Source organism: Ambystoma mexicanum, chromosome 8 (genome assembly GCF_040938575.1).
Source record: "Ambystoma mexicanum isolate Mex_15411 chromosome 8, UKY_AmexF1_1, whole genome shotgun sequence".
NCBI classification, from domain to species: domain Eukaryota; kingdom Metazoa; phylum Chordata; class Amphibia; order Caudata; family Ambystomatidae; genus Ambystoma; species Ambystoma mexicanum.
Genome location: NC_090929.1, coordinates 1,573,262,513 through 1,573,287,459, shown reverse-complemented (window position 1 = coordinate 1,573,287,459; position 24,947 = coordinate 1,573,262,513). Strand labels below are relative to the sequence as shown.

General features: G+C 45.4%; 1 protein-coding gene across 1 annotated transcript in view; it reads right to left on the bottom strand.

Moving 5' to 3' along the window:
- The window catches only part of SHOC2 (SHOC2 leucine rich repeat scaffold protein), a 1,004,889-nt gene that overhangs the window by 212,502 nt on the left and 767,440 nt on the right, over positions 1 to 24,947 (bottom strand). The window contains exon 7 of the mRNA XM_069611778.1: positions 11,137 to 11,274. Coding sequence (XP_069467879.1) covers positions 11,137 to 11,274 — 138 coding nt within the window. The remainder of the gene's footprint in view (positions 1 to 11,136; positions 11,275 to 24,947) is intronic.

Here is a 24,947-nt window from a genome sequence, read left to right as displayed (position 1 = left end):
AAAAGATCGAGGCCCACTACGCCGAACACACTGCCCACCAAATGGCAAAAGCTAAACAGTTTTATTATGCTAAGAACAACAAAGCGAACAAGCTACTGGTGGCCAAACTTGCCAAGGCGAAGAGAAACAACACGATTGTGGTCCTGCGGGACAAGTCCATTACGCTGACCAGGACAAAGTACAGCTCGCAACGGCCCACCTGCCCCAGGTGATGACCGCTCCGGTACGGGACATGAAGGAACAGAGGGAATACCTACAGAGTGCAGCGCTTCCCCGGCTAAAACGAACAGCCCGTGACTCTCTGGAGGCACCGATTACCGACGAGGAAGTGGACAAGGCAATAAAAGCCCTTAAATTCCGGGTCCCTGGCCCAGATGGATATTCAACTAGGTTTTCAAACCCCAATTATTAGCGCCTCTGGTACAGTTGTTTAACTCATTCAGGACCACGGGCACTATAACCCTGTCCATGCAGGAGTCAATTACGGTCTTACTACCTAAACCTGGAAGCGATCCGAAGAACCATGCGTCATATAGACCCATCGCCCTGCTCAACATAGATGCTAATATATATTCTAAAATCTCAGCAACACAACTATCTCAGTTCTTGCCGGAGATAATCAGTGCCGGTCAGAGTGGCTTTCTCAGACACCGCTCCACGGCCGACAACATCCGGAGGGCCTTAGAGCTGGTGGAACTTGCCTCCCGAGACTCCTGGAAGCTGGTGCATCTGGCCCTGGACGCAACCAAGGCGTTCGACAAAGTGGATTGGACTTTTATGAGGCTCACCCTTGAGGCCTTTGGATTTGGCCCGGAATTCTGCACTATGACGCTAGCAAACTACAAAGGCTCCCAAAACCCTTCTCAGAGTTAATGGCACCCTTTCCTCTCCTATCAGCCTAACCTGCGGAGCTAGACAGGGATGCCCACTGTCGCCGCTCCTCTTCGCACGGATCATGGAACCGTTTGCCCAACAGATCAGGTTGAACCCTGCAATCGAAGGCTTCCAATCAGGCACGGCACACCACAAGCTGGCCCTCTATGCAGACGATGTCCTCCTAACTATCACAGAGCCCCATTCCTCCCTCCCTCAAGCCCTGGCTGAGATAACAAGCTATGGAAGGGTCACAGGCTTTGCCATCAACTTCCGGAAATCAGCTGCCATGGAAGTGGGTCTGACCCGGGAAGACCGAGAAGCCCTAATCCCTCTGTGCCCAATACAATGGACGACCAAGGGAATCAGCTACTTAGGAGTCCAGATCTTGGCTAACCCAAGCGAGGTCTATCTGGCTAATTTCCCCCCACTATTTACAGACTTGGAGGCAGATTTAAAGCGTTGGGTGGCACAAGAGATATCGCTGATGGGCCGTATTACAGCCTGTAAAATGAACTTACTACTGAGATTCTTGTACACTTGCTCCTCACTCCCGGTGCTGGTTCCGGCACCAGCCCTTCAACACCTACAGAAGAAAATGCTGCAGTTTATTTGGAGGGGGGAAAAAAGCCAGAATCCCTAAATCCATGATGCTGGGCAGCCCGAAACTTGGTGGCCTCGGGGTCCCAGACCTACAGAAATACCAAATGGCGGCTCAGCTGTCCTGTATTCAATCGTGGCAAATCCTTACTAACCGCCCTAGATGGGTGGACCTCGAACAGGCGCAACTACCCCTCCCACTATGCTTTCTCCCACATATGCCTCCTCCGGAGCAGCGACGCTGGCTGAATCTTCTGGCGACCACCAAACACACCATTTCGGTATGGGACAAGGCGTTGAAACAAAAGAGGATCCCGACGGGGCTCAGCCCCCTCTCCCCGGTGTTTATGAACCCGACCTTTTCACCTGGTCTGTCGGCCCGGAATTTTAAGTCCTGGATTGCAAGCAGGAGGCCTGGAGACCCTGAGACAACTCTTTGAAGGGGGCCAACCCTGCACCTTTGAGCGATGTAAAGAACTCTTTAGGATCCAGGAACAGGATAAATTCACATACCCAGCTGTGCCATTGGTGCACCCATCCACAGACTCGCCAGGCAGCTATCCGCCCCCCCCCCCCACAGCCATCGAATTGACCCTCAATGAGCTCCCGCCCCGAGGGAGAATCTCCACTCTATACAAACGCCTCCAAACGGATTTCTTAACCTCCAAGACTCGGTATATGGCCCTATGGGAAGCGGACCTGGGCCGTCCGATTGAAGACCAACAGTGGGTTGACATCTGGTCCCGGGCTCACACCTCCTCATCCTGCATCACAAACAGAGAATGCGCCTACAAGATCCTCCTGCGTTGGTTCTACTCTCCCCTAAGACTTCATCACATGAATCCCACACTCGACCCACAATGCTGGAGACAATGCGGCCAAATAGGCTCCTTTTTCCACATGTGGTGGTCCTGCCCCAAGGCTCAAGCCTTTTGGAAACAATGCCTAGCGACGATAGCAGACATCACTCAGGTGCGACTGCCCTTGGACCCCGAACCTGTTCTCCTTGGAGCGCCGATCCCCGAGATCTACCCAAGGTTTGGTCCTAAGGCCAAACTATTATCCCAATGCTTACTGGCGGGCAGGAACGCGATAGCCCGCACCTGGAAAACGACGGAAGGCCCGCTTATGCCTTTCTGGTGGATGAAAGTCTGGGACATCTTGAGCGTTGAGAAGGTGACGGCTGCCGGGGCAGGAATTCTACATCGCTTCCACAATATCTGGGGTCCGGTTTTGGACTTTGACCAAAGATTCCCGGCCCTGACATTCAAGCCCCAACTGGCCAGGAGAACTGTTCAAGATGGAGATCCCCAGCGGGGACGGGAAGATGGAACCTAAGACCTGAGGGTGGGGAGGGAAGAGCATCAAGTGGTATTGCTTTATGCTTCATGTCGCAAGTGATTAAGCTTTGTATTGTCATAACCTGCCTGTTTAAAATAAACATGTTTAAAAAAAAAATATTATAGCACAATTTATAATTCATAGATGCAGCTTTAAATGTAACTGCGCCTACATGTACAACCAATAAAATGACGAAAAGCATAGATGTGCCTACACACATGCTTTTCATGACTCGGTTATAGAAAAGCCCTTCATAGCCATTGGCGTTGGCCGCGCAAGTACTAAAAAAAGCTAAGAATAAAAAAGAAATCTATTTCCACTTCCCCAAACAAGTGTACCCAACATGCCTACCAGCCCTCCTCCACTCCCCTTCTTTTTCCCAATGCTCCAAAACATTCAATGCATCTATGATGCTACACCACCCAAAATGTTTGATAGCTGCGCCTACCACATGTCCACAAACACAAAGTACCATTTGCCAGAATATAGCTGCAGCTGCACAGGGTACCACATCTACACGCTCTAAGTGAGATTTATAATTTGTATGCTTCATACCCTCTCGTAGCAAGGCCCCAAGCACTTTTTGCTGGCTTCTGGGCCTTTTTCTTTAATCCTGAAGGAGTGGACCCTTTCCACTCATTCATTCTTAAGGGCTCTGTCTTTTGCAACTCTATTCTTTGTATTTTACCTGTGCTATGGCATCTATTTTCTTCCGTACCTCTTAAAATGCATCTGTATTTTACTATTGCAGCACGCAGCTCCTTTTGGGCAGTGTTGCTGGGGACGCTTATGGTCCTCCTTTGAGATTCTTTTTTTTTTTTATCCTAGAGTAACTTAATATCTCTCTCAAAACGTTATAGTCTGAGAGACTGGCAGACACCATATGTGGAGTGCCAATGGGATACATAGTATCCCCCTTCTCTCTGCTCCTGTGCCTTTCTAGTCACAGACAATCTCCTAGGTATGGCTGGCGGCAGTGGACGTGTTCTACCAACTATTGTGCAATTTCTCTGCCGCAAGCTATGTCCATAGCCACAGTAGTGCACAATAGGGACACCCAAGTACCAACTTGTGGCCTCCCTTCTTTTTTTCGCCATTAATAGGTGTGGTTGTTCTTTGTTAGCCCTTCTTGTAATATTCTGGCAGGGGGAGATCAGTGTGTGCATTTTGCCTTTGGCGCGAACACTTGAGTGTCCCCGCCTAGGCTCCAGAATGTCTGGGCAGACAGGAAGTGGAGGTGTTTTCCATGCCCTCTCTGTGCTTTGTCTGCCACAGTGCCTGAAGAGGACCAGCCCCCCCTGGGGGTCTGGCTGTCCCGATTGGAAAGCCAAACACCCCTTTCTGTAAATTGCTGAGAGAGAGAGATTGCAGGAGTGAAAAGAAAGTCGGCCACTGGAAGCTGAAGTTAACCGAAGAAACCAACCAGAGAAGTCTGAAGACCGTTTGCAACACTGAAGCAAACACTGCTGTCCTGACCCGGTTTTCAGTACGACAGAGGAGCTCCGAAGAGGACTCCTTCCCTTTGGCTTGTGGGAACAACCATCCCCAAGAATAACTTTGATTTGAGCCATCTCACGAGGTCCTGTGAGCTTCCAGAGCTGACGAACCCCAATACCAGGAGATCAGCCGCCCATTGAGTGCATCGTCGTGGAAATACTGAATCCGTCCAAGTCTTTGCTGAGCCCTCAAGGACACTCAAGCTATTCGGTCCAACTTGCCCAGAACCCTCTCATCAGAGTGCAGGACAGTATGAAGCGAAGATTGACAGGCAATCCGTGTCCTTTGTTGCTACAGAAAAGGCACCAAAACTTCAGATTGTACCAGGAAGTTGCTGAAAGTCGTGCCCCAGGTCCTCCCTCGAGACTGCTGCTGAGAGATCCTGTTCATTGTCCTGCCTTCAGTCAGACCAAAGAATACGGAGCTCGGCTCCAGAGCTGCAACATTGCAGAGCATCCAGCACAAACATTTCGGCTAACCAAAGGTACTGTGGGGAAAAAGGTATTGCTTACCTGATTCCAGCAAGTCGCTCCAGAGCGTTGGAGTGCACAGAGGTGTCCAGGGCAACCCCATCTTACCTCAGACCCAAGCCGCAGATTTTGTTCCTTTAGAGAGTCCTTTTGCAGGGTCTACAACGTTGGTTAAGCCTTCTTCCATCATCCTTCCTAGAGACTAGAAAGCACCCACAGGAACTTTTGATTTATTCTGCTTTGCAAGACTAAGCCGCTACGAACAGCCTTTTAGCTAGGGTTGTTTTTGACTTTGAAAGACTTGCTGTGCTGCAAAACTGCCTCTAGAACCTGAAGCTCTGCTAGGATAACACTAGCCAACAGTTTTCCTCCCCTAATCTCAGTAGCTTATTTGTGTATGCAGACTAATACAATAACCCTATTTGTGGGTGCGCGGTATTACCAATCGAACTGTCAAACTCCAGTAACAATTGTATGTGTACAGCAACTACCAACTAAAAGGTGACCATCGGAAAGTATGTCTGTGTGTGATGGTTTTTTGTGCCACGTATTTAATAGTGACTCTTGTATAAATATAATAGATATATATTTTAATCTACATGTATGTGTGTTTCTTTGATGTGCTTTACTTGCTAGGTTCAGTGTTCTTAACTACAGCTCACATCTTCCTCTTAAGATAAGTCTGACTGCTCTGCCACTCTGCCAAGGTCCTTGAGTAGTACAGACTGATACTAAGAGTTGGGGATCTACAAACCACTGGGATAGCTTTCTAAAGTCTGGGATTTAAGAAACCTCCCCCAACACCCGTGGGTAGCAACGATGCGCTGCTGGATAGGCGCGGATAATTACAACAGTACCCTCAACCAATTACAAACTGGAAAACACACATTATACATACCCTGCTCTTACACACTACTAGAAATTCAAACTAGGAATAATTTTCCAGGAAAAAAAAAAAGACGGCAGAGATCATGGCCGGTTTTAAAACTGTGTTGCTTTTTGTGAGAAACTAAATATTAATATGAACCTAGGTTTGAGAGATTTTACAATTAAATGGTGTGTAGTGCGGGGCATGCGTTGGTTCCAAGCTTTTCCAAAATTGCTAAGTCTAATAAGTACAGGGCAGCCAGACATCATACTAATTCATTGTGGCGGCAATGATTTGGTGGAATGTATGAGGTGAGTCCCTTACTTAAATGATGAAACAAGACATGGGACAACTAATGGAACTATTTCCTCACCCCATCATTATCTTTTCCAATTTGACTCGAGGCAAAAATGGAGATGGACCACCAGATTTAATGGTAAAATTGAGAAATCACTGAAATGTTAATGAAGTAGTTTAGCATTCATGAAAGACCACAACCAATTATGGATTTCAAAACATACAGTTCTACATGGCCAATTTCAATAGACCTGATGGAGTACACCTAACCGATGTAGGAAATGCTGTGTTCCTTCATTTCAAACTAGTATTCCAAACGTGCTAAAATACTACACTCAGCGTACCCCAAAACAGTCCTTTTAAGGACTACCTATTGCATACAAGTACACAAATACAGTAAAATAATAACCAGAAAAATGTATACCTGCAGCTACAGATCATGGACTTATTATCGTAGTTACAAATAGTTAAAGGGGACTTTGAGTTTTAGAATACAATAAAACTAAAAAGATCAATATAGTACAACACTGCTCATGTTATTTTATGTAAGGTAGCTGAAGATAAAGAAAGCAGGGAATACATAACAGTAAACTAGGTGAGGAAACATTTATTAGGCACAGGATATAATAGCATGAGTGACAATGCAGAGACTAAAATACAGTGAATGGGGCATCTAAAACTAGATTAGAATAGCTCCTTTTTGTATAATTTTTTTTTAAAAACTATTTTCTTCTGTTTTTCCCTAAAGTCTAAAAAGAACACCAAAAATAGTTATACCTACCGGTTCACTGACCATGGGCAGTGATTTTACACCCCCAATATCACTATACCTAAAAAAAAAAAATAAATAACACTGACATCCCAAAATGTATAGCCACGGGTACTGAACTGCACATGCCCTTGGCTATCAGTAGTCCTTTATAGCCTCTGATGTAGTCGCAAATATCGGAAAAAAGGCTGAAAAATGCTTTACTGCCCCCACCAAGAGCCCCCTCATCTGTGCCAGCCTCTTCCCCCATTCGCAGATGGACTCGTCACCTACCCTGCCCTGCCCTGCCCGTTTTCCCCCACAACACACGCTGTTTGTGACGCAGTTTGCTTTGAGAGGACAGCTATTGGAAGCTAAAGCCGAGGCTACAAAAAGCTTTGTGTTGCAAACTCAGTCCCTAGACCACCTCCAATTCCCAAATTTCACTTGGTACCCTGTAGCCACCCACCCCATCACCCATCTCTACCCTGATTGCATTTGCATTTTTGACCTGCAAATAGATTTTTTCCTGGTTTCATACTCCGCTTTAGTCATGGATACCTCTCGCATCTAGAGAAAAACAAGATGGCAGGAGTTTAATTTCTACAAAAAAATAAAACCTGGTTTTGGGTAAATCCCAGCGATATAGCCATCTATTTTTGAGAAGGGGGCACACCCTTCTCCGTCAGAAATTTAAATAACTACTGCACGGAATAACCCCAAACCATACATGGATCGCAAATCAACACTCTGTGCTCAAGTTGTTTCGGACCTGGTCCAAATCCATCCAAATCCATCCAGTGGTTTGGGCTGTGCGCTCTGGCAAACATTGATCCCGTTTGTCTATGGGAAAATTAATGGGCAGTAGGCCGCACTTTTGGAAAAATGAAAATCTTAGACACTTACTATTTTTTAACAAATAGATATATGCAGTCGGGCAGGGGGGGTCGGGAGGGGCACGAGTCCTTCATCACTTTCAAAATTTTGGTCAAATCAGTAACTCGAATCAAAAGTTATTAACGAAAGAATTCTCAGGGATTCCTATGGGAGTCAACACCCCTCAACTATAGGGCAGCTATCGCCGTCCTATATTATGTTTTGATTACATTATTTACCTGTGATTTCTTATGCTCATTGTTCATACAGGCCCAACGCAAATATATTCTTATATTATTAGTGACTAACTTTAATTATTGGTGTTGTGTGGACTCATTGTAGCCCTATACCAATCACTTTCCCTGAGGCTAAGCTTTGACTGCTCATTCACACTACCTTGATAAGTTTTTGGCTTACCGTTCAGTGCCTCCTCCCACCCCCTGTTTACCATAAACAGGGTGACCTCCTGAAATCCTCAAGGGCTGATTTTAGAAATCTACCTCAACACCCACCACCCGCAGTCAGGACTCAACCAGTGTCGTAGCTGCCTACTGTGTGCAGCCCCAAAGCGTGCCTTGTTAAGCAGGTCAGAAGTAATGCACAATTGCTTTACTGGGGTTATTCCTGAGAGACCAGCGACAGCACAAACACATGGCCAAAATTAAAGATTTGATTTGTATACTTGCGAAACGTAGAATAGCAATTGCCTGGAAGGTGGCGGAAGGCCCAAGGGTGGAGGCCTGGTGGGGGGTGGGGGGGGGGATTTTCCGAGATGGGCACTAGTGGAAATTGAAGTGTGGTATTGGGCCCTCGGGAGAGGCGGGTACATAGTAATGTGGGGGTGGAGGCCTGGAATGCATAGACGCAGAGAATGCTCCACCAGGGTGAAGACGCCCCCAGCGGGGACGACCATAGCAAGACTGGGAATGCATAGGGGGATTGTGCCCACTCAGGCAGGTGACATTTAACTTGGCAGAGGGCAGTTGAGAAAGGACAGGCAGTTGGCTGGCAAAGATGGAGAAAAACGATACCATGTACAAATGCCCAGAGAATTGTGAGAACATAACTGTACCATGTAAAAACGTAAAGCCTGATGACTTTGCACATGATGTATGCCTACAGACCTGTATTGATACCTGTTCACTTTGAGTGTTTCTTGTTGGTTCAAGAAACATTTTTTTAACATGTGCAAGATCGTCTTGCATAAATACACATTTGGATAGCCAACTGAAAAGTAAGCTGGCCCTTTTGTGCTATCTTAATTTATTTCCCCACAGATGTTCATGTGTGGCCCAGAATCTGAGTCAAAGTGTATTAGGCACACGTACAATGCCTCATTGGAGAACTAATATGTATAAAAGTCTTTAGTTCCTTTATTGCTCATGTGGATTTATAGATTTCTCTTTCGGAGTTATAGTCCGTCCCTTAAAAATAAGCTTTTCTGACTTCCTTTTAGTACCAAGAACCAGCGCTCACTGTGGCCTACCTGGACCATGTCGGGCCATGGTGGCATGTGATTTAGAGCCAGGGCTCTGCATAAAGACTGCTTTCAGTTCCTTTCCAGCTATCAAATTCTATATTGGGGCTGCTATTATGCAGTGTTTCTGTGGCCTTTTCTGAGCCTTTTAGGGGGTAGATTTCTTGACACTGCTTTAAAGTACTGATCTTTTTGGTCAATAGTTTAAGGTGTGTGGCATGGACAAGGATTTTCACTTTGTTAATCTGATGACCCGGTTTATGCCATTTGTTCTTGCATACCTTCTTGGGCCTCGGAGTATGGGGGAATCTTGGGTGGAGCGCTGAGAGCAACCTTGTGGGTGGGACATGAATGTTTCAACAAAGGAGATATTTTTGCATCCTCTGCTTTTTGAATAATTTCCAACTCAATCTCTTAGAAGCCGACATGGAAAATGAGCCAGAAAGAAGATTCCTGTCCTCCACCTCGCATGTCAGGACTACAGAAGCTGGAGATTTGCCATCGATATGACATGTGCTGCTTCTATGTGTTATTTTAGGTCTGAACCTTTTATATGAACAAGCCTGGCACCAGTTTATCATGATGCCTGGTAAGACAAATACAAGATCTATACTCATCTATCCACAGGCACCTGTGGTTGCTGTAAAGACATTTATTTTGGAGGTTTGTCCATGGAGCCCAGAGAGAGAAAAGTGTAAATTATCAAATTTTACATGAACACTTAAGAACGCTCTCCCAGCAGTGTCACCGAAAAATAAGAGAAGTAGGGTGGATTGTAGGAATTATCAATGGTAGAGGTGTTCTTTGAAGAGTGGGGTCTTCAAGTCCTTCTTGAAGTGTAGATGAGGGAAGGGGAAGCCTGATCAGAGACTTGGTTTGTAGCAGGAAAAGGACAGTTTCCTAGTCCACCCGCCTGATTGTCGGTTTACAGTCTGGTGAGGTTGTGGCCTGTGGTGGTCCACTGGCCTCTGGAGATGGTGGGTTTCTTGGCAAGGTAGAGTGGTATTTTGGTTAGAACTGTGTTGTAGGTAATACAGGCTGTGTTGAACATAACTGCTTGAAGTCGTCAGTTCAGCTCCTTGAAAATGGAGGCAATGTGGTCAAATGTTCTTAGTCCCGTGATGAGGCATGCTGAAGCATGTATTGCTTTCAGTTGGGGCCCGGTGGCACCAGGGACTGCTGAGAGTAGTGGGTTGCCACTCTTCAGGTGGGAAAAGCCCAGGACTTGGACATCTTTTCTAAAACTCTAGGCATGGATGAAAGGCTGGACTCTTCAGAGCAGCTAAAGTTGGTATAGTGCTGCCAAGTCGTCCGAGACCTGCATATCACTTAAAAGTCAATAGCTGAAAGATTTTGCACTGCGTGGAGGGAAGTGAGCATTTGTTGCGCTTCATTTCTGGCTGCTAATGATTGACTTGGGGAATGGTTGGTGAGGTTTCCTAGAAGAAGGAATTTAGTCTGTCAGGTTGGGCTTCAGTGAGGCACTAGATATCTAGGCTTGCAAGAGTGCTTGAGTAGATGGATGTCGATGTAATATGGAAAAGTTCTGTCACCTGTGTATTGGTGTATCTTGGCATCTGTTGGTGAGGAGGGATCAATTTCCTGATTGAAGATTGGGGACAGGATGAGTCTTATGGAACACTGTAGCTTACTAGACAGCGCTTCTATTTGTTGGAGCCCATCTCGGCGGGTTGGTGTCCAATGTAGAGGGTAGGAAAGGAACCACAGCAGGATTATGTTGTAGCCCATCGAGGTGAGGATGTTGAGGGCTCATGGTCAAGGGTCACATAACCTGATGGTTAACTGTTTAACTCATTGTGTAGTGGCTACTAGTGAATAGGTTACCACTGTTTTTGAACTTCAGTTAAAACACTGCCTGAATTGTCAGTTACTTAATTTAACCTTATACATTCAAGTACAGCACTTAACGTCCTCAATTAAATAATGTACTGCAAAGCTCAGACTCCCAGAGCGGAGAATACTAGAGTGACCAAGAATGAGTAAACAGTAGTTGGTTACAAAACTGTTACATATCTTGAAAGTCAAAATGGTTTGGGAACTAACCATACACCCTCTGTAACCCACTTACCTGCAGATCTTTAAGATAAGCAATTTCATTGGGCAGAGATTCAAGCTTGTTCTCCTCCAAATCCAGCTCTCTTATTTTCCGCAGGTTTCCAATCCCATGGGGAAGCTTCCTCAGAAGGTTATTTGACAAGATGAGGTTCTGAGGAAAATAAAATATTCAGAAATGTGACACGTTCAAATGCTTCAATTTCTCAACGTATTATGCAAACATGATAGAAGTCTGGGATACATAAGCAATCAAGTGACATTGCAGACGATGAACTTTGTATAATGAGCATCCAATCTCAACCCTAAATGCCCAAGCAAGGTATGTGGCTATACAGTAGTTGACAGTAGCCATTAAATTAAGTCCCAAAGTACAAGTGTAGAGTCCTACACTTACACCAGCAAAATTGTGTTTTGACGAAGACTATACCAGTCTAAACTGGCAGCACATGCATTACCTTTTAGAAGCTCCTGAACAGTGTAAGCAGGCAGTCTGCGATTGATTCCTTGAAGGCAACATTAAAATAAGCTGCAAAAGATGGCAGACTTTGCTGCATCATTGATGCAACATGTTCTTCCACATCTGCAACCTTCAATACACAACTCTGCACACAAACTCCTGTTCTAAAGCTTCACAAGCTTTAGGGACGGTGGAACTTGCCAATAATAAGATAACACACTTCAAAAGGTTATAATGCTTACATAGTAAATATATTGAAGCAAGTATAACTTTAACCTTGCAGGCTAAGCAGCCAATGAGTGAATGTACACCTTAGATTCTCATCCATACTTTTGACGGATGAAAGCCTATAGCTGGGTCTTAATGAAAAAGATGCTCAACACTGAATTACTCATGGGGGTGGAGCGGACAGCACAGCAATTACCATCAGTAGTATTCTTTCTGATGGATATGCAAGTGTGCCCACAGATCTCTCCTATTTGAAATATCCAGGCCAAGACAGGGGACATTGACATTTCAAAACAGACACCAAGAGGGCACAGTTAGGCTTTAGGGCCCCCCTCCATTCACAGTCCCCAGCTGGAGGCGATTTAGTTAGAATAAATAAAATACATTCATCTTTATACCTCAGTGTAACTAAAATTTGTATGCTTTACAAATGCTCAAAGAAACTGTAGAATTCACAAAGGCATAACAATCAAACTAATGAAACAAGATGCAAGTAGTAGTAAGCTTTGGCTTGTTGAAGGTATTTAGGCAAATTTCAAACTGAAAAAAGGGAACCTGATCCAGCTTAACAAGTTGTCTTCTCGTTTGAAGAGAATACAAACACTCGGGCGCAAAGATCAGATTGCAAAAGGGAATGGATTTAAAGATTGCCTGACAGCATTCTTGATGCAATATCAGATTACTGTGTATGTGTTTTGAAGAGAAGCAATGGCGAGGATGAGTGAGAGGAGAATAAGGTTAGTGTCTATAGGGAAACTTCAATTGAGAAAAAGGTAGCAGAGAATTGGTTGGCAGAGGTAGTCTGTTATGTCAGGCAAAGTGATATGCTGCTGCTTAAAAGCCAGTCCATCTATCCAGTTCCCACCACTGCCAGTCTACCTGATGGAATATAGAGGAGTGCAAAGTGATGACTCTGTAAGAGACAATCAGCGCTGTGCTTTCTTGGTGGAATTGGATAACTTTCCAACAGATGGTGCGGCTCATCTAGGTCAAGAGGGTTGGGATGAGTAAGTTACATGTCAGGGGGTGCAAGATGTGACCGAAATGCTCTCATCCATACTGGCCTCTTGGAAAATCTACCTATTGTGATCTCTCTGCATTACAATACAATCGAGGCTGGTTCAACAGAAATGGGGGAGAGGGGCACTCGTGTGGGTAAGACGAGAGCTGTAACTGATGGTGTTGTGGGCTATATGACCGAAGAGATACAGAAAATAAAGAAAAAAACCTGTGCTTCCTTCAATGTAGTGTTAGAGGAAAAGGTAAGTGAATATTTATTGTGATATTGTGAAATCAAGAGACTGCCCAATAGCCAGAGCCCTTGGAGGTCGTAGGGTTTGGGAAGATTCAGATAAATATCAAAAAGTGCTGTTAATGGCATGTTTAAGCACAGAACTAGCTTCAGTAAGCAACAGACCCCCTTTACACACCATAGGGTGAAGAGTGAGGCAAGTAGTGATACAAGGGAGGCAGGGTCAGCAATGGGGAAGGCAGAGGGTAAGCAATTTGGCAGCAACGGATCAACAAGCAACTACACGCGATTCGTCTAGTTCCAACCCTATGAGTATCTGAGGAAACATCTGGTTCAGAGGCATTTCTCTCCCGATACAGGATTGACCCGATGGAGCATTTTGCAGTAAAAAAACTACTTTCATTCCTTATCTCCCTGTTGGACAAATAACTCTGGGCCAGATAGAGCCTGGCCTGATGTCAATGCCGTAATCCAGTTAGTCTTGTGCCCTCACCTGGATCTATTATTATAGTGCAGGTCAAAGGGGGAAGGAATTAGTTACCTCCAACTCCTGTTCTCCAACAGTGGTATCTTTCATAGATTCACATGTTGGGAATATTTCCTGTTGTTCGGCTTGGAATCCTCGATAACAGCAGTTAACTGAATTTAAGTCACTTAGGTCTCTAGTACAGTCACATCTGGCTCATACTGCCCATAACCAATAGGAACAGCTCCCTTAACTCCACCCCTGGCAGCCATCTTCAAATCTTGGCATAGCACACATGAGTGGTATTATGAGCCAAGAAGAGACAATTGGGGTAGGCAGGAGAGTTGCATGTGAATCTATGAAAGATACCAATGCTGAGGAACAGGTAAGTAACCAATTGCTTCTCCAGCATTGGATCTTTCATAGAGGCGCATGCTTTGTATAGATTAAAAAGCAGTACCATAACCATAACTGGGCAGAGGCAAGCTCTATGTATTAAACTTACCCATGGAGACACTAACCTTACGCAAACCGGTGTTACACCTAGGGGTATTCGCTCACCCCGTATCAGTGGGCGCTTGCACCATTCAGCTAGTCGCTTGGCTGCTCTGCTGTGGCAGTTGGTGGTTGCCTTGGAGACGGGTCTCAGTTCCGTTCTCCTTGATCCAAACACATAGGCCAAGTCATGGGCGGCGTCAGCCGATTCAACCCGCGACACAGGCCCGGTGACTCGGCCTTCCTCATTGACTTTAAAACCCTGTTGCTGCATTGACTCGCTGCTTTTATTTACTTCGTCACTTTCCAAAATTGATTTCTACAAGAATTCTGACCCCGGCTACTCTTGTTCCGACTTGCTATCGCCTAATCCCTGTATCTTGGTTATCACCGGCTAAAGACAACTCGCAACGTTACAAGGACTTCTCGTGCTTACTTCGAACTGCCATTTACCATCAGTAGCTTCCCGAAGATCTTCCCACTTCCATAGAACATACTTCTTTCTCCGAAGGACTACCTGCTTCCTAGCGATCCCAGAGGTACAGATTCCGCAGTCTAATTCAGAGGGCTGTCCTCCGTGCGCTTCGTTCCAGGAGCCGCACCATTGGTTTTCGTTGCTTACTGATCGGAAGGTAATTCCTTAAGGAACTGCATTACTCTTACAGAGAACGTGCAACTCCCAACATCTGTTCAGGGGTCACGTGTATTTGACACACCCAACTCAGCTTGCTCCCTTTCTGTCTTGCAACTCAACAAACATCTACGAACCTCCAGGGAACTTTACTTGCAAAAACATCAAGAATTACAGCGCGTGCACCAGGCATGCTCTGCAGTACAGTGCACCAACTCATACATAGTACAACCCTCATGACACCTTGGAGAGGTATCTTATACTTTCATTCCCCTTTGTTACTTTTTCCACGCTGTTGTTGTTTCTGGACTTTTCTCCATTGACTCCATCTCAAGTTTTATGTGGTAAGATAGTCGCCTTTTCTTCTAATACCACCATACCTTAAGTACCAGATTAACCCCCTCAATCAGGTCCTCTTGGCTTTCTTCAAGTTCCCCGTCACATCCCATATATACCCCAACAGCTTAAGGTATTACAGAGTACTTGGGTGACTGTTTATTCAAGTTATTGGTCATTTGACACACATTTTTTTTACCTTCTTACAGCATTGGTTGGCGGGGCGCGTGTTCCCCGCTCTTTTGTATGATCAACACATCTGTCTAATCAATAACAGCAGAGGGGTGTATCATAAAGAAGAGTTCCCTCAAGTTGAGGAGGCCGGGGCTCTCGGAGAACCCAGCTTAGGAATCAAAACCCGAGGAAGTCACCTCCCGGTTCTACCTGATTGCCTTGAAATCTTCTGGTCACCACCCTGGCCTCATTTTAACAGGTGTCAGGTTCTGCTTTTAGGTGTAAGGATTTATGCTGGAGAGAGAGTAGGTTTGAGTGTTTATTTAAATTATTGGTTTTGCCTTAACTCAATCATACAGAGTAAGGAGAGCTTCGCAAGGCAAGATGGTGATTTTCAACAAGACTTGCAACAAGCTTTTTAATTGGATGAAGTGAATGAAAGGCAGGCAGTGAACATTGTGAACTGCCTTTCATTGTCAGCAGCCCATCTGAGAGGCTCTTTGTTTTCCTTTAAGAAATTCTAGTAAATTTCATATCTGAAATATAAAATACCAGGAAACAAATGTATTAGTTATTAAGAAGTTGTAAAGTTAAAAGTTGCAATTATTCAAATTCTGGAGAGTAAAAGAAAATCTGAAGGGTGGAAGTTAATTTTCTTTAGCTAAGAACTCGTGGTTGCTAAGAAACAGTTTGTATCTCTGAGTGTGAAAAAGACTAGGCGGCCGCCGACTGCATTTGAGGGTTTTCTCTTAATAGAGAAAACCCGACGTGGTGTCAAAGCGACGTGTAGAAATATTCCATTAACTGCGCAAGTGTTTTTGGTTGTTAGGGAACGGCGGTGAACTCATTACGATTCTCGTCGGTTCCGTTTTCCATGTGTTACGCGCGTTAATTACTGGATCACAAGAGCGTTGCTTGTTCGATGAACTTTGTTAAAAATATAACCATATAGAACAAAAACTATACGCTTGCTCAGAGTTATATTCACTAACATTGACTAACATTGGAATTCAATTGCGTGATCGATCTATTACGCGTGCGCGGCGAGGATTCTTTTCCTACACCAACTTCATAAACGAAGGACACGCAAGCGCGGAATTGTTTCTAAACTAGCATTTTCAAGCACCTCTACACATGCGCAGTACTCAAAGGAATCTAAAGAATTGGAGTACGTATGCGCGGAAGTATTTTGAACTAAACACTTCAAGGCAAACACCTCCGCACATGCGTAGTTAACCGACAAGGAAGGAAATCTATTAGTTTAAAGTGAACGCATGCACAGAGGTTTTATTAGCAACTTAAAGGCAAAGGCAAAACTATTTACTCATGGGCAACATTTCAGACAAGGAAAAGACTTCCAAGTAACATTTTAAAATAGGAAGAGAAGATATTCTCTCAGCTAATCCAAATAATCCCAGGATCTGAAGCGGAGTTCCTCTTTCCCAGTGAAGTCTTCATTCTTGGAGCCAAGTGATAAGTAAAGGTGTCCTCTGGGCATTCAGTAGAGGAAAGCCAGGTATGGTTTTAATACATTAATGTTATAAGGATATTAAGAAGTTTTACCAGTTATAAAAAGGTTGGTAGAAAATTAGAGTGAATTTCTTCTTTCATTTCTACAGATTGAGAGTCCTCAGCACGGAACCTGGTATTTTGTTATTTTATCCCATTTCCCCTTTTCCCTTTGAGGTGTACCCAGTTTAGCTGAATTTAATTCAGTTTAGAGGATTACATCTCTGGGGGGATCATGGGGCTTCAGCAGCTTCCGCAGACATCTTTCACAATCAAGCCTGACAACAGGTTACGAAGGACCGACTGGCCAACGTTTGACTCTTTCTCAGAATCCATGTCGACACAGTAGCACTTGGTAAACATGTGCTCCGACCTCCAAGTGGCTGCAACGCAAATATCTGGCAGGGGATCCTAGCAAGGAAAGCTATTGTGGCGGCTACTGATCTCGTCCAATGAGCTCTGTGTCTGCCAGGAAGAGGTCTGCAAGCTTATTGGTGACAAAGATGCAGGAGGATAGCCATCTGGAAATGGAAGGCTTGGAAAGTGCCTTGCCTGCGCCAGAGGAACCAAATGTCACAAATAGCTGAGAGGTTTGCAGGAAGGACTTTGTGCGGGTGATGTAATCCAAATAATACTGGTAGCATCACAGGTTAATTAAGGTGAAATGGGAGGGCAAATTGGGTACAAATGCATGACAACTTTGGATTTGTGAAATGTCAAGTTGGTTGCCTTGGAGGAAAAAGCTTGTAGCTCGCCTACCCTATGGGCAGATGTTATGGCAACTAAAAAAGTGGTTTTCCAAGACAGATATTTGAGCGAGGCCTTGTCCAGTGGCTCGAAAGGTTTCAGGAGTGTGGATAAGACTATGTTGAGTTCCCATGCTGGGGCTGGTCGTTTGATTGGAGGGAAAGAACAGAACAGGCCTCTAATGAATTCCTTCAGTAATCTGTGAGACCAGAGAGGGTGTGCAGGTGCACAGCTGTAACTGGAGATGGCAGCCAAGTGTACTTTAACAGATGACTGCGCCAAACCAGCCTGTGCCAGGAACCGTACATATGGCAGTAGGTCCTGTGGTTGGATAGCCCGGGGGTCTAGCTTGTGGGCCATGCACCAGATCTAAAACCAACTCCATTTGCTCCTATAACAGGACAGTGTGGAGGGAGCACAGGCACGAGCCAGAACGCCCCAGCAGTCTTGAGCAGAGAGATTGCACCAAATTCTAGCAACAAGGGAGCCAGGCCATCAGATTGAGCGAGGCCGGATTGTGATGAGCACCCCCCCCCCACTCCTTTACCCCTTTGATCCCGGATAGTAGATTGTGGCAGGGATAGAAACCGATTTGACTGGCTGAGGAGAGAGCAAGGAGGTCTGAGTAGCCAACTGTCGCAGCCCTGCAGGGGCCACTAAGGTCAGTTTCACGGATATTGTCTGAAGACGCTTATCACTGGTGCTACCAGCGGACTCGGTGGGAACGCTTAAAGAAACCGCCCCACCCAAGGGAATGCAAATGCATCTCCCAGGCTCTCTGGGTGGGAAAACCTGCTGCCAAAGGATTTGCATCAACAAGAGATCCAAATCCTGAGTTGTTGAAGGTTGCAAAAAGGTCTCTGTGTCATGCCCCAACGGTGGAAAACATGGTGAAGTTGACCGCTCTGTAGATACCACTCATGGCATAAAGAGAGCTCACTGCTGAGGGAATCCGCCATGGTGTTTTGAATTCCTGGATGGTGAAAAAGCAGCAGGCACATCTGGTGTTGTAGTGCCCAGTGCCGGAGAGTCTGTGCTTATGTTGACACAGGTGTGGGATCTTGTGTCCAGCCCCCTTTGCAGGGTTGGGTGATCTATTGAGTTTTGGCGATGGTGACGGTGCAGTGGTGAGAGATCGACACATGTAGTATTTTTGTTGTGGGTTTGGCACCCGGGTGCTCTCAAATTTGACAATTATTTGTTGGCGATTCTCTGGTGCGTTAGGTCGTGGTGGAAATGCATGGGCAGTGAATCCTATTGGTGTAAAGAGGGTTTTAATGTGATTGTTCCTAAATAGAAGGCATTCTGCCATGTTTGCTGGTGGGGTAGATCCTGAGCTGCAGTGATCTTATTCTAAGTGAAAATACGTGTTGGGCAGAGCACTAGAATGTGCCGATCACTGAGCTGATCATTGTAATAAGTTAGTAGATCCTGCTGCCGGTGAGGGGTACTTAAAAGACTGTGCTTTTGCATCTTGGCAAGGTTTAGAGTGGGTTTGGGTAAGAACTGAGTCACCCGGGTGCTGGCTCAGATCTTATTGGCTGACTGCGTAATTTAGAGTGGACTCTTTAAAATAAATGAGAAATCTCATCACTTCATGTTTAGGATGATTTATTTACACACTTAAGCTGACACGTGTTTTGACCCAACTGTTAGGGAGAATTCTCGGTTTAGTCTGAATTTCCTAACCTAGTGAGTCCCCCAGCAGGTTTGCTGGATTTCTGGAGTTTGTTTTTTTCTCCTGCCAAGAGTGAGTCTCTTTTCCTCACACTCTTGGACATGATTTGAGGGGTTCCTTTGACTGTTAATGTGTTTTATGGGCTATGGGGTCTTTTACTCCATAGGGTCTCATGTGTTTTTACTATGTGTGTTACACAGCACCCTCAGTGCAGTGACAGAGGGGTGTCATAGTAACACCCCTCCATAGACTCCATACCCTGGGACTGACTACTGTCTCCCAGGGCATGTAAAGTCACCATTGGCTTTACTAGTCCCAAATTATGAACAGAAACCAGTACAAACCATCATATTGTGGACATACTGGTCGGGGCAATTCGATTGCCCCGGGGTCTGTTAGTCGAGGGGGCACTTCTCCATCCCCCCTGATCAAGTTTTGGCTGGTGGTAGTGGATACTACTTTTTATATTCGACCACGAATATATCTCTATGGGATTTTCCCATTGTTCGAGGCTACCAACTTTAATTATTTAATTCTTATAGCCTCAAACATACCGCAGGTTTATTTATTTAATATTAATTCGCCGGTTGGTATTTTTTTGCCAGAACTCTATTCTAAAATGGCGTTTGTGTTCTCTTCTGTGACTCCAACCCAAGTGGAGTGCTTTGTTCCACTTTTTGGCGGCCTTCTCCACAGAAGCCTCCAAAAGTGGTGCCACTCTGTCTGGGTACCACAGGGGGTGTGGGAGGGGGTTTAAGCACCCTGGACTGAGTTAACTTGGTAACTCAAGTCACACTCTGGTGTGATTGGCCCAAGTGGTGAGCCAGCTGGCTCACCACTTAGCATGTTTGATTGACAGCTAGGCTGAGTGAATGGGGGTGTGCTGCATAAAAGCAGGGCTTTGGGGACTGGAACTTCAGAAGTCGCCACAGGACCTGAAAATCCGACGAGGGAGAAGCTGAGCCGACCTGCTACGACACCACCGACTCACCACTTCCCAACGACAGAGGAGATCTCCCTGCTGGAGAGTCTTCTTCCCCTGACTGGTGGGCACAACCAGTTTACCTTCTTTTTCTCGCATCCCAGGACGTCTTGTGGTCGAATTGCCCGTGCCAAGCACCCCGGCAACCGGATAGCCACATACCACTGGACCGCGAACAAAAGGAATGCTCCTTTGAACTGAGAACTCCGCGGCTGGGTTCTTCCCTGGCAGTACAAAAGACTGCTGCTTTCCTCCCCGACGAAGCACCGACTTGCAACCGCTGCCAGGACCAACTACCCCCGCTCGAGTATTCTCACCACTTTAAGGTACCGTGTCGCCAGGTCTCCCTTTCTAAAGATTGCTACAAGGTAATAATAATCCCTTAACCTTCTGGACTGGGCTGGCCGTCTTGACCATCTAACTGGTCCCTTTCTTTTGGTCCAACTTCTTTCTGAACCTTTGAGACTTTTAGGCACTTTTCAACCGTGTGACCTTGGAATGGATGCTACAGTGGCCGAGCTTTTCATGAATCACTACGCACAAGTTTTTGCTTTTGCCAACTCAACAGCCACATTTACAAATAGTACTGTTACATTCAACTGACAGGGAATGAAAGCTACAACACCATTGATTTCTTAGACATCAGAATTACAATGACAGAGGGCCTACACACAAAATCAACAGAAGTTAACTTGGTGCCATTCGCCACAATCCGCCATAGAATGACCGTCAGAGAACATATTTGTGCAAAATGAAACTGCAGAAATGCACCTGCATACCAAGCAGAGTGCAAACTTCTCAAAGAAAGATTCACCAACAGAGGATACCAAGAAAAGACTATTGCCACTGCAATTAAAACTGCCACATCAATTAACAGGAATGCACGTCTTACCCCCAAAGAGATGAACATAGTTAAGTAAAAATCAGATGTGTAACTAAGTTCAGCCAAGACAGCTACAAATTGCAGAGAATCTTATGCCAACATGGGCACCTACTATGTAGTGATGCAGACATCCACAAATGGTTCACAGACAGCCTGCCATTTTCTTTCACAAAAGCACCTCCTCTAAAAACAATCATCAGCCCATAATACATGGTACCAATTCAACCAACAAGCCAAAGCTGGCTCACTACCTCTCAAGCTTCTGGACTCTCCACCAGCTGGAGAGAGAGAGAGAGAGAGAGAGAGAGAGAGAGTGAGAGTATATATATATATATATATATATATATATATATATATATCCATATCCCCCCTGCCCTCTTTGCATTACCATTACTGAGAGATATGGGCTTCATACAGCCAACCCACTATGTGGTCCACTGCACGGTCACTAACACAATGCATCAATAATCATTTCCATTACACAGCATGAAAGGGGCCCTTAGGGGTCCCTCGCGATATGGAAACAAGGCAATAACCATACACGAAAGGATGCGCCAGACACGAGGTTCAAATAACCAATGCTAGGGTTTATTGCAAGCAAAATAGTCCCAATTGGCCAACTGTGGTCGGGATGATGGACATTTTCCGACGAGTATGACAATTATGACACTTTCGCTGTCTATTCTAGTAACAATGTGCAATTTACAAAGTGCGGAGGCATCTTTTAGTTGTTGAACAGAACATGGTGCTTCTGTTCCTGGAAGCAAGCTGCACACGGGGGAAGAGTCACATTCCCATTCCAAGCTTTGCTATCTATGAGGTGCTATTCGTGTCCTGGGAGCCGACACGCTCTAAAGGGTTTTGTGAAGGGGGGCCGCAAGAAGAGCATAATTCAAGCCTTTAGCTGCTTTATTCTAACATTCTACCACAGTACGAGACTGGCTGGCAGCTGTGAAATGATTAAATGCCCTGCAGCTCTCCCTCAAGGCTACATAGAGGGAGCGTGGGCATTCCTTTCTGGGCTGCTCATGAGGAGTTTTCAACAAACTCCTCAGTCCCGCGGCCTTGCCCTTTCATATTCAGACAACAATGTTAACAGGTGAGCAGAGTAAGCAGAATTCGCAAGAATTGCAAGCTGCAAAGCAGTTTAGACAGAAAGCAATGAGCAATGGTTAACAAGCAAAATGGCGATTCTTGCTACGTTTAAAATGGCCGCTCATTGGTCAAGCATAGCAGTCTGTATTTCTATAATTCTGTGCATAAGACGGTTGGCCTTCGGCCATCAAGATACGTCTATCATCCAAATGAAGGGTATTCATTTTTCCAGATTGACAAGCACTATTCTGTCATCAAGGGGCCCCACTCCCATAGGCTAGACCTTGAACAATTGTGAAGTGAGCACAGATCTGACCACTCACGAGAACCCTCTCTCACTATTTATACTGCATTCAAAGATGGCAGCCGGCATAGCAAGATCGATGTGACCGCCCAACTTTATGCAGAGGCCTACTGGCGTTTCTGGCAATTGCATGCCCAGTATCACCCGCTCAGCGCCCCTCCCGGACCATCTGTATACCACAATTCCCTCATACTGCAGAAATTGTGCTAACAGACCTTTTTAACCTTTTTATTTCATTTTTCTGACCGTATTATTTCCTATAGCGTTAACACAGGGATGAGCCGGCCTCTACCATGCCCCCACAGCCTGCTCAATACTGAGGCCTGTCACTGCCTCTTACTTACCGCACAAACACTTGAAGGTACTCACGTGCTATGCATTACCCTTGTCATGTACGGAGAAACAAGCGTGCCATTTATTTTTACCAATACATGCTGCCACATTACTCACTGCCCACCAATCATGGCCCTGGGCAACCCACACCGCCTCTCTCCCATCTGATGGTCCCACTCGTTGGCCCTACCAGCCCTCACCTTAGCCTGGGCACGCACAGTATACTCACTGTATCCTGAATACTTACACAGACATTGCAGCAGCCACTGCACTGCAACAGCGTGCTACACCACCCCCCAACTGCACCCTGGAATCGCACAGGGCAACTCCGGACTGTGCTCTCCGAGCGCCCATGTCCTGACTCTCAGCCACAGGCCCGCCTGTTGCCCTCCCAGCACACACTCAAACAGCACCACATCTTACATCAATAGCACCTCCAATAAAATATTCACCACACAGAGAACACCATCTATGCTAGACATCCCAGGACTTACTGGCCTCACACCTACATAGTCTGTACTTTTCCCCCCACAGGTTACCCAGCCAGAGCCCCCACCTTGAGCTCACCGCCACCTTATATCTAGGAGCTCACCACACACTTCACTGGCTACACTTTACTAACAAAACCTTTTCTTCCTTCCTCCTTTTCCTTGGTGCTACCCTTCATTTGACTTGTGGATGTTTGCTCCGTGTTAGGCAAGATTGTATGTAGTACCCTATGGGAGATTGCACCAGTCTTGTCCTCTTGGCAATAGTTAACACCAACCTTTGGTATAAGCATGTACTACACAAGTTGGTAGAGTGAACAGCCAGGCTTATCTCAAGAGGGGTCAATGTGAGCTGTAGGGTTATTACACAGAGATTCAGAGTGACAAGTATCCAAATAAACACTTGCTCTGAAGCTTTTGTGATTAAACAATTATTTATTTAACAGTCAGTTGAAAACCCTTCTTTAGAATGGAGCAAAATATGTAACAATAATATACTTCAAAATACACACTCAGTTTCAATAAATGAGTAGATGCCCATTTGGGATGGCACACAGACACTTTCTACACCCTGAGGTGACTTAAACCAATGTCCTGTTTCCTAGTTATCACTGATACATTAATAATACTGAGGTTAGTGTCCAAAAGGAAAAGAGGAGGGAATAAAACAATGGTTAAAAAATATTCTTCAGCAGGTAAGTACTTTAACCCTCCAATGCATAGTAAATTAACCCTTTCCCAGCTACACAAGTTATCTGATTTTAGTTGAGGGATAGTTAAAGCACAAAGTCAGAGGTAAGAAGAGTCTTTCAGGGAGCCAGAACAGCCAATGTCAATTGAGCAAAAGTCTAGTTGAGCTGAAGCACGTCTTGCAGGTAGGTAAAAAGTCTTGCATAATGTTTTAGAAATCTTTGTAGGAAATTAAATCACTGTAGGGTTAAAGGCTGGGAGGCTTGTGTTACAAAGTGACTTCCAGGCTTCTTGGGGTTAGGTCTTAGGTTTATTACAGGTACTTAAGACATAGTTACATGAAGATAGATACAAGAGTGCGGACAGGACTTAACACTGGCCCCATCACCCAGGCAGGGGAGCTCTAACTGCCTGAGTGTAGAACCCTCTGGTTAACATTCTAACAAACACAGAAACACTCCACATGACATCACCAGCTCACAGCACCCACAGACAGTCACTTCACAACACATCTCCTTCCTTTACCAAACTGCACATACACACAGACAGTCACTTCACAACGCATCTCCTTTCTTTACCATAAATACCCTACACCCACACATATGCACCCAGGGGTATGACGACACCCAACACAACACATCCTACATAAAAGAACACACTGACAACAAAAGGAAACTAAAGGAACACCTTTTTTATAGAGAGGTGCAGCGCTAAACAAATATCTTACTCCTGCACATCACTAACGGAGGCACCACCTCCCACTAACCACAGTGGCACTTAACCACAATCACCTATGCTTCTAAAGGAGGTGTCCCCCCAAAACTGTTGCAAACAGAGGCACTACCCCCAAACAACTCCTCATACTTCTGGCGGAGGCGCTAACTCCAATCCTGCTTCTGGCAGAGGCGCTACCTCCAAACAGAGGCGCTACCCCTTTCTGGCGGAGGCGCTACCTCCCTATACTCCCTATAACCATAGTGGTACTCTCCCACTCTCACTTCTTACGGAGGCGCTACCTCCCAATAACCTATTTCAGAAACTGTTACCTCCTATCATACTCTTCAAGTTTCTACCCG